The sequence below is a fragment of the Eublepharis macularius genome, chromosome 18 (genome assembly GCF_028583425.1).
Source record: "Eublepharis macularius isolate TG4126 chromosome 18, MPM_Emac_v1.0, whole genome shotgun sequence".
NCBI lineage: Eukaryota > Metazoa > Chordata > Lepidosauria > Squamata > Eublepharidae > Eublepharis > Eublepharis macularius.
The window spans coordinates 16234731-16244991 of NC_072807.1; the positions used below are offsets into that span (position 1 = coordinate 16234731).

Genomic DNA, 10261 nt, shown 5'->3' on the forward strand with positions numbered 1-10261 from the left:
GCATACAAAAGCAGCATGATACCACGCTGATGTCTTGGCCTTGTTCCTCCCTTCCTTCTTACACAGAGAATCTTAGTTGGAAACAAACTCCAGTTGTTTATGATGTATTGTTTTTGAGACAGGCACTCAGCCGCAAATGGATGCTATCACAAAACGCTGACAGGTTGCAAGCCAAATGTTTTCCTGCGATGCATGTGTGCTTCCAAATGGGCAGTCTGCAGATGCTTCCTAGGCTCTTAAGAACCGTCTCGTGTATCAAGGAGGCAGAGTGTCTCCTGGCTTGGAGGGAAAAGATGTTGAGTGATCATTTATTTTGCTAAGCCAGGGGAGAAGAAGCCAGGGTGAAGCTGCCAAGCCCAGAGACATAGAAAAACCTCTCTGTGGCCAAACAGGGGGGGTCATACCTGGGTACTTTGCTTGTCAGTTAGCTGGTTGGGAGTGACCCAGAGATCCTTGTCTTTTTCTGTTGCCTTCAAGACCCTTTAAAGACTCACGGAACAAGCCAAGCACCAGGGAACACATCAGCAGGTGCTAAGTGGGATCACTGTTATAATAAAAGTCTGATTTTATCCAAGTTTGAGAGATGTTATTTATAACAGAATGGTGCTCTTGTGTTGCTGTGGGAGACCTAAACCTCTTCCTTGAAGCATGTCTTGTGAGAAATCCAGCACTGTCGATTAAGACCAGTCCTCCTATACAATTGCAGTTCCCTTGCTACTGACTCAAGCACCTATTGGCTAGTACTGGGGACGTCAAGGATGACAAGTCATGCTTTTCTGTCTCACACCTTCCATACGAGATTTTCTGCCTTTTAAAAAGTGGTTAGAGGATCAGATTAGGATCTGGGAAAGCCAGTTTTGAGTCCCCGCTCTGCCACAGGAGCTGGCTGTAAGTGATTTGGGGCCAGTTATATGCAGTCCACCTAACCTACCTCGCAGGGTTCTTGTGAAGATAATTTGGAGGAGAGGAGAACAATGTAAGTTGCTTTGGGTGCTCTTTGGGGGAAAAGGTGGGATAAAAATGTAAGAAGAAAACAGGAGGGCTGCCCCAATCACATGAGAATGAAATAAGGCAATGGTGCAAATGAAGAATATTCATTATCCAAGTAAAAATTTATGGATTTTGCTTGGATAATAAATCATCTTCTTCATTTGTACCATTGGCTTTTGCATTTTTCATTCTCCTAAGATTTAAGTGTACTAGGTAATTTTTTTCCGCTTTGAATTTGACAGGTGGACTTGAGATAATCTACTCTCATGACTGGCAAAAGTTAATTTGGTACAGAACAGTTTTCTGGACATTTTCTGTTTGCTTCCTGCAGGTCCCCTCCCTGATTACACCCCCCCTGAGATCTTCTCTTTCAAGAGTTCTTCAGGATTTGTGCTGTATGGGATGATGTATAAACCTCATGATCTCCAACCTGGAAAGAAGTACCCAACTGTCCTTTTCATCTATGGAGGCCCTCAGGTGAGTGTCTGGAAAGACCTGCTAGTTGGTAATCTCATGAATTCACTAATTTGAAACGAAATGGATGCAAAACGAGCTCTCTGCGAAAGTTCGGTGCCACAATTTATGCACCGAGAAAAGTTAGTCGCATAAATTGTGCAGTCTGAGCAAACTCATTAATCTGCAACAGACTTTTAATGGAAGTTATTTTGGTTTTGCTGGTTATGCAGGATGGGGTGGGGAAGTACCCCCCGTTAACATTTGAAAATCTTGCTCAGTCGTTCCTTCAGACGTCTGATGTCAACAGATTTTGCCCACAAAACTCCCAAGTATATTTTTATACCAACGAGGGACAGAAACTCTCTTTGTCTTTCTAAATGAACATTGTCATCCCCAGAAAACTGCTCCCAGTGATTCATTCACCATGCCTATGGAATCATGTAAACCTTTGAGAACTCTATAGGTAGCGATTTAACAGAAAATAATTCCCCATGAGTCAAGGGGCAAACCATATCAAGCCTTGCTGTTGTGGCATTCATTGGTGACTTTCCAAAGCAAACACGCCCACAGTTTTGCAGAATACTACAAAAGAGTGCATTTTAAAATTGCATTTTACTTTTGTGTGTTAATTAGTTATTGGTTCTGCATGCGGTGGTAAGAAAAACATGTAGAAGATTGTGCATGCTTTCTTCTAGGTGCAGTTGGTGAACAACCGGTTTAAGGGGTTGAAATATTTCCGTCTGAACACGCTGGCCTCCCTGGGCTACGTTGTAGTGGTGATCGACAACAGGGGCTCTTGCCACCGAGGGCTGAAGTTTGAAGGGGCCTTTAAATACAAGATGGTAGGTTGTGTTAAATATGCACACTGGCCTGGCAGCTAGGAACTCAAACTTGACTTTGGCCTGGGGTTTCTAAGCTTGGGTTGTCTTCTCATCCTGTCAAAGGGGATGTGAAACTTCTGCCAGAACCCAAGTTCTGCCATTGGGTAACAAAAACTCTGTTCACATGTTACACTGAAAGGTGCATACATCTGTGTGTAAGAAAGAGCCAACGTACATTCACTTAAAAAATAAAATGGGACAAGTGCTTGGATAAACGGGTGTAAGTCACACATTTGGCTGTACATGTGTTCAGTGTAATTATTCGATTCATTGAATTATTCAGTGCATGTACGAAGAAAAATCCAGTGTATGCTGTACACCAGGTGGCCCCAATGTGGGCCCACAAACACCTTTCCTGGGTGCCTGCCAAGTATTTGTTGAAAGTGGGCAGGGCCGGTGGGGCTTCTGATTGGCCATTGGAGGTCTGATTGGCTGTGTAGATTTTTTAAAAACGTTGCTTTGGCAGCATATGCCACCACAGCAGAAGGGTCTTGGCTGCATGATTAAAGGTAAGCTGTGTATGTGCAGAAAATTCTTTTAAATAATATGTTCCTTTTAAAAAGTGTCTTGTTAAACAGAGCTTCTGCTTGAAAAGTTGAACATTTATTATTAGAATTAGAGATGGGCACGTACTGAAATAAGAACCAAAGTTCATGACAACCTGGCCGGTTCATGGTTCGCGAACCAGCAGTTCGTTAGAGCCCATTTCTGATGAACTGCCATGAACTTTAAGCTGTTTCGTTTGGTACATTTTTTGGTTCGTCACTGCAGACAGCCTGGCGCCGATCAATCAGTTTCCTAGGCAACAGGGGATGGACTTCCTGTAGACCTTCTGCTGACCCAGAAGTGGCCTTCTGCTGACCCAGAAGTGCCGATTTGCTGACCTGGATATGACATTTTCACAAACCAAACGAACCAGTTTGCAAACTGGGGCAGGTTCGTGAAAGTTCGTGGTTTGTGAAATGTGACGAACTACGAACTGCACGGTTCGTTTTTTTCCCGGTTCGTGCCCATCTCTAATTAGAATCACATATAACCTCACTCCCTTCCAGTTTGTGGTTGGCTCAGCCTCTTGGGGCAGCCATTTTGTGATTAGTTCTGCCTCCTGCAGCAACCATTTTGTGATTTCACCCCCCATCCTGTGTTAGAATCCCAAAGGTCTCTGCAGGCTCAAAAAAGCTTGGGCATCCTTGCTGTACACATACTGTGCATATATTTTTGATTGGTTTTAATGGTTTTAAAATGTGATTTTTATTAAGTATGTTTTAATTTGGTGTCTGGCTTCTGCCTTGGTGGCCCTTGTGAGGGCAGAAAAGCGGGGTATAAATTTTATAAAATGAAGAAGAAAATAAATATGACCTGTCTGTGCGCATACTCACTGTGTAGGGAGTGAGAGTGGGTGTGAACATACTAGGTCTTGCTCTTGAGTGATTGCTGTGTTATCAGCATGGTGTGAACACACTGTGGAAGTGCCTGTGCACCCACCCCAGGTCACTGAGAAGGAATGCCTGCAAGCACTTCATACGCGCATTCACATTATGCAGCCAACTCGGCAATCACACAGGGGCAAGGACAATGCACATGCACCTACTCTTGCTCCCTATGTGGTGATTCATCATGCAGACAGGTTGTCTGTACAGGACTCAAGCTTCCAGTGTAGCATGTTTAGAGGGCTTCATTAAACATCGTTACGGTTTCAGGATAACCTCTACAAAGTTTCTCATTTCAACAGGGGCAAATTGAAATTAACGACCAAGTAGAAGGCTTGCAATACTTGGCTTCCCGATACGAATTCATCGATTTAGACCGGGTTGGTATTCATGGCTGGTCTTATGGAGGTTACCTTTCCCTCATGGCTTTACTGCAGAAGCCAGACATCTTCAAGGTAGGCGAATGAACATGCAGGTGCTGTCTTTGGTGAGCATAGATTCCTGTCGGCAGGAGAGCTATTTATTGAGGCTTTCTCTGCTTCCCCCACCCCCCCAAAAGCTTAACAACAAATTATAAATAACAGTCTCAGTTCTAGGGTTACCTGCAAGTGAACTTGGAGATCTCTTGGAATTAATACGATCTTCAGAGATCCGTTTCCCTGGAGCAAATGGCTGCTTTGGAGAGAGGACTCTATCTTAGACCCTACCAATGTCCCTCCCCTCCCCAAACCCTCCAGGCTCCGACCCCCGAATCTCCAGGAATTTCCCAAACAGGAGTTGGAGGTGGCAACCTGACTGAGAGCGGGACCACAAGTGACGCCTGACACAGGTTGGACACTTGTCTGCTTCCCTCAAGTTTTGATGGGAAATGTAGGCAGCTTGGCGGAATGTGGGACAAGTGACAGTTGAAAAGTCCATTGGACAGCAGTCGGAGAGCCAAGCTGCGAGACCAGGATGCCTACATTTCCCATCAAAACGTGAGGGAAGCTGACTAGTGTCCAACCTGTGTCAGGCGTCGCTTGTGGTCCCGCTCGCAGTTCCCATCTTTCAGTTGCCTAAGCAACTTTGGAAGCCTCAACAAAGATGGAGGGGCGGTGGTGAATGGTGGAGGCTAGAAAAGTGAAGGGGGTGTTGGGAATGCTTATATGAGTGAAGGCTGGAGATGAGTGGGAAAAGGGCAAGAAAGGAATGGGGGAGTGGAGTCATGGGGCAGCGTGGAGTAGTGGTAATGCAAAGAAGGAAGGGTGATTATGGGAGAAGTGAGGAAAAGGCTGCTGGGTATAGAAAAGAATGGAGGCTGATGAGGAGAGTGAGGGGTGGGTTTTTAAAAAAAATATTTTTATTTTCCAATTTTTTAAATGTAACAATAAAAACATAACAAATAGCAAGTAACAATAAAGAATCTACAATTACAACTTGTAACTTTTAACTTTTAAAGCTTTGATAAAACTCCATACATTGGCATTTTGATAAACTACCAAATTGCAAACTGCTTGTTGAGGAAGTTTTGTGACCAAAAATTCATTTCTAGAGAGAAATTCTGAAAAGGGTTCCCATTTAGTGTAAAATTCTGTTGTTCTCATCGGATTTGTTTGAGAGTATATTTTTTCTGTTATTTCTTCCATCATAAATTGGTCCCAAATTTTGTTATACCAGGTGTCAAGGTTTGGTAAAATTTGGCGTTTCCAATACAAGGCTATTGTAGATTTTGCTGCTACTAAAAAAGTAATTAATTTTTTTCCTGATTTGTAGTATTGACTGGTCTTTCCACATGTCTAAAAAAATCAATTCTGTTTTTAGGGGAATAGTGTATGCTGTAATAAGGGCTATTTGGTGTAATATTTTTTTCCAGAACTCCGTAACGTGCTTGCATTCAGGGGTGGGGTTTTTTTAATGGTAGCTTTTTTGTCTACCCACTCTTTAAACGTCCATACCATCACCTAAATATCTTCTCATACAGATGGGAACGGTTGCATTGGAGTACATCCCCTTCTAGTTCAGTTGATGCTGGTTTGGCCTGGTCTGTCAGATTAGACAAAAGGTTTCAGTAAACAATCCAGTAAACGGCATCCAATGTCATTGCTGCAGTTTCTTGTTGAGGAGGGTTAGCTTTTATGCAAAAAAAAAAAATTAACGGCTGTCCTGGAAATTACTGACAGGTTGCTGTTGCCGGGGCCCCCGTCACATTGTGGCTGTTTTATGACACGGGGTACACCGAACGCTACATGGGACACCCGGATCAGAACGAGCAAGGTTATTATCTAGGCTCGGTGGCTATGCAGGCGAATAAGTTTCCTTCCGAGTAAGTGTTTCTTCTCTGCTTCCCCCCCGCCACTGTGTTAAATTCTGTGTTTTTTGCCTAATTAAATGCTTAAACAGTTGTGTCGTAGTAAAAAACGGCTTTAAGACAGCATTTACATAATTGCAACCCATTACAAGTAATCTGTTTTTCCAAGTCTTGTTGTCATTAAAGTATTATCTTTTGCTTCGAGAAATCGCAGACGGACCTCCCTTGGCTTCTGATGGGGGTAATTTAGCCCCTGTTGCTAATTAATGGCATTAATTAGACCTACCACCACAGCAGTTGACTATAGATTAGCTGGTTACTGGACAAGACAAAGCTGGTTTGTACAGTCCAGGAAGGGAACCTATTCTCCTCTGCCCTCGCCAAGATGAAAGAAATGAAGTGGTGGAGGTGCTGATCTCTTACGCACTTCCTCCAGTCTCCTGAATGTCAGAGCCTCTGGACTTTTGACTTCGGCCCACACCTGCCCTCTCCTACAGAGAAGTAAATTCCCTCATGCAAATTTATTTATTTTATTTATTTATTTTATTCGATTTATACCCCGCCCTCCCCACAGATGGGCTCAGGGTGGCTAACAACATTAAAAAATACATTAAAAGTCACAAAAACATAAAATCAATAATAATTTTTAAAAGTCATTAAAATAGTCCAGGAGCAGGCTATTTAAACAAATCTTGGGAGTCCGTATACCGGCATAGCAGATGTCCGAGGGCAGCCCCAGAAGAAGTGGTGGTCTCAGGTGGAAGGAGGAGGACACCCGCTGGCACTCAGCCAAAGGCCCGATGGAACATCTCCGTTTTATAGGCCCTGCGAAACTGTAACAGGTCCCGCAGGGCCCGGATCTCCAGCGGGAGAGTGTTCCACCAGGCCGGGGCCAGGGCAGAAAAAGCCGTGGCCCTGGTTGAGGCCAGACGGATGTCCTTTGGGCCGGGGACCACCAGGAGTTGCTTGTCTGTAGAGTGCAACACCCTGCAGGGGACGTAATGGAAGAAGTGGTCCCACAGGTATGCAGGTCCCAGTCCATGGAGGGCTTTAAACACCAAGGTAGATTGCCTGGTTTTGGGGGGGGGGGCTGCACATGAGTTTGGGGGGAGAATGATCACTTCAGCCACTCCACTTCTAGCCAGCTGTGTCTCTGCTGTGTGAAATTCCAACCTGTGAAATGTCTTCTCTGCTCTTGACTGGCTTCTTCAGACCCAACCGGTTGCTGCTGCTGCACGGATTCCTGGATGAAAACGTTCACTTTGCTCATTCGAGCATCTTGTTGAGCTTCCTAGTCAGGGCTGGGAAACCATATGATCTACAGGTAAGAAATTCAGTTGCTCTGAGGGCAGCTGCAGTGCCTTGATGGGTCTTTTGGGGTTTGATTGTGGAGAAAAGCGGCCCACTGTCAGGGCCCATTCTGTTTTACACAAGTGTTCTGCCACTCCAGCTAGCCCCCATGTGATAATATGGACATTGTGAGACATAGCATTAGCTACAAATGTGTGCATTCATCAGGGCCGGATCGAGGGGGGCAAGAGGGTAGTCTGCCCCTGGTGCCGCCAAAAAGGGGGCGCTGGGTGCAGCTGCCAGACGCAGGGAGCATGCCGCTGGGAGCATGGGCAGCTGAGCGGCCACCCATGCCATTCGCCTGCCCAGCAGGACAGGGAGCGCGTGGCAAGCCGTCCGCCCCCTCAGCTGGGCAGGCAAGTGGCGCGGGCAGCCTCCCAGCCGCCGGCGCTGCCGCTGCTCCACTGGCAGCATGCCCGCCCTGCATGATGACGTCACAGAAGTAACGTCATCACACAGCGCCGGGAGCGCACGCATGAGGCGTGTGCACGCGAGTGGCCAGACTTGCGTTGTCCCGGGCGCCGGGAACCCTAGATCCAGCCCTGGCATTCATATCTTTCATGTGCTCTGTACAACAGGTTAGATCCATACTAAATGGGTAATTACTGATTCTCCCTTCCCACTTCAGACCCTCCCCCCCCATGCTGTCCCTTATTGGGAAGGGGGGGGGCTGTGCCCTATAAGCAATATTTCATGGAAATCAGTGGCCTGCCTTGGGTAGAAGGCACGAACGTTCTGTTCCTCTGATAGAACCCACCATCTGCTAAGAGGGATGGCATAGAAGTATGCAATGTTTCTATTTCTTTACAGCTTGGAATAATTTGTGAGTATTTTTTAAGGTTATCCAGATCTCATCACAGAAGCACGGCTTACATATTTTAATAACGGGGTAAACTGGTTTAATACAAAAATATTAATTTACTTGGCTCTCGAACATTTCAGCTCAAAAACATTATTCCTCCTCACGCCTCTTGATGAAGCCAGCTGGGTGACCTTGGGAGAGTCGCAGCTTCTCGGAGCTCTCTCAGCCCCACCCACCTCACAGGGTGATTGTTGTGAGGATAATAATAACACACTTTGTAAACCGCTCTGAGTAGGTGTTAAGTTGTCCTGAAGGGTGGTGCTGTCATTTCTTCTGTTGCATTAGTGAGATGAAGTGGGAAGGGAGCCAAGCTGTAAACAAAGAGACATGCCAACAGCTTGTTCTTCAGGCACACAGCTCACTTAACAACAACAACATTCGATTTATAGACCGCCCTTCAGGACAAAGCGCTTTACAAAGTGTGTTATAATTATCCTCATGACAATCACCCTGTGAGGTGGGTGGAGCTGAGAGAGCTCTGAGAAAGCTGTCCCAAGCTTCAAGCAAAGGAGTGGGGAATCAAACCTGGCTCTCTGGATTAGAGTCCTGCCGCTCTTAACCACTACACCAAACTGGCTCTTGGGGGGACCACAGAGGGCAATGGTTTGCGCAGCTGGAGATACCTCTTTTGGCATGGCTTGTGGACCCTGCTGTGTCTTGCCCTCCAAGGTATCTGGGCACCAGCGACCACCTAGCAACATGCCACTCTCCCGGCTTCCCCAACCCTTGGAGGGTTCACTCCCTCTTCTTGTACACCGATGTCAACACGGACCATTGTGGGAATCACCCTCCAAGAGGATCAGGGCTCCCAGCTCTCCTTCCCTATGTTGCCATTCTAAGTTCCTAGCTTGTGCCAATACCATGAGCAGCTGCAACATCCACAGAGGGAAGAAGAACTCCCCCACCCCTGGGCTTCTCCAGGCACAGAAGGGTTTGTGGTCAGGAGTTGTCTTCCCACGTTTTGATCGCTTGATAAACAGGTGCTGCTGAATAAAAAGCTATGTTCTCCACCATGCCTCTGTCGGCAGAGCTGTTAGCTTTGCGGAAAGTCAGCTTGTATCATTAAGTAGGGACAAATCTTAGATCAGTGGTTTCTCAAAGTGCAGCACAGATGCCAGGGGCCCTTAGAGGAGGGCCTCACAGTGGTTTTATTGTGATAATCCTGGGTGAGCAAACCACCCCAAGACAGTCACTGTTCTTCTTTTTTTAAAAAAAAAATAGATTTATCCTCAGGAGCGACACAGCATCCGGGTTCCCGAATCAGGAGAGCACTACGAACTCCACCTGTTGTATTACCTCCAGGAGAACCTGGGGTCTCACATGGCTGCATTGAAGGCCGTGCAGTGATGCTCACACACACGTTCCCCCGAGGAGCTGTGGGCACAGACACACGTCCAGCTGCTTAACCAAACGCAGAACCCGAGATCGTCCCGTCCCTGCCTGGTGCCTGCCTCCGCAAATTGCTCACATGCCTACACCGCCTCGCTTCTTGTTTTTTTTTAAAAGTCAGACTGGTGCCATATGAGGAGACAACTGTACAGCGACCTCCATAATTTTAAATGTAAATAAAAAAGGAAATGTCGGTGTGAACTAGAAATTGTGACTTTTCTCTTAGGGGCCGGTTCATATGTGGTGCTTCATAGCTGGATTTCTCTCCGTGCTTTGCCTGGCATGGGAATGCGGGACGTTTTTCACATGCTCGTAACCTCTGGAAAATCGCACAAAACTAGAGCAATTTCCCGTTTAATGGTGCGATTTCTGACATCATCGTGCTAGGAAGACGCTTCATGCCGTGAGTATTGCGTGATATTCCGGAGCATTACGGAGTGTGTGTGAAAACGGCCTCAATTTGTAATGGCAGGAAATGTGCTGTCTGTGGCGTTAATGGGTGTCTGTGAAGAATCATTCATTGACGGGAACTGCATCTGTGGCATATCCAGCTGGGGGAAAGGAGAGATCGGAGGTGAACAATTTAGTGTGGGGCCTCTGGCAGAAGTCTTTGACA

The 10261-nt window shown here is 46.2% G+C and overlaps 1 protein-coding gene across 1 annotated transcript in view; it reads left to right on the plus strand.

The window, feature by feature from the left end:
- The window catches only part of DPP8 (dipeptidyl peptidase 8), a 30854-nt gene extending 21008 nt beyond the window's left edge, over positions 1-9846 (plus strand). The window contains exons 15-20 of the mRNA XM_055002882.1: positions 1322-1467; positions 2142-2288; positions 4060-4212; positions 5917-6059; positions 7257-7368; positions 9478-9846. Of these exons, the coding sequence (XP_054858857.1) occupies positions 1322-1467; positions 2142-2288; positions 4060-4212; positions 5917-6059; positions 7257-7368; positions 9478-9603 (827 nt within the window). The 3' untranslated portion in view covers positions 9604-9846. The remainder of the gene's footprint in view (positions 1-1321; positions 1468-2141; positions 2289-4059; positions 4213-5916; positions 6060-7256; positions 7369-9477) is intronic.
- The last annotated feature ends 415 nt before the right edge of the window (positions 9847-10261 follow it).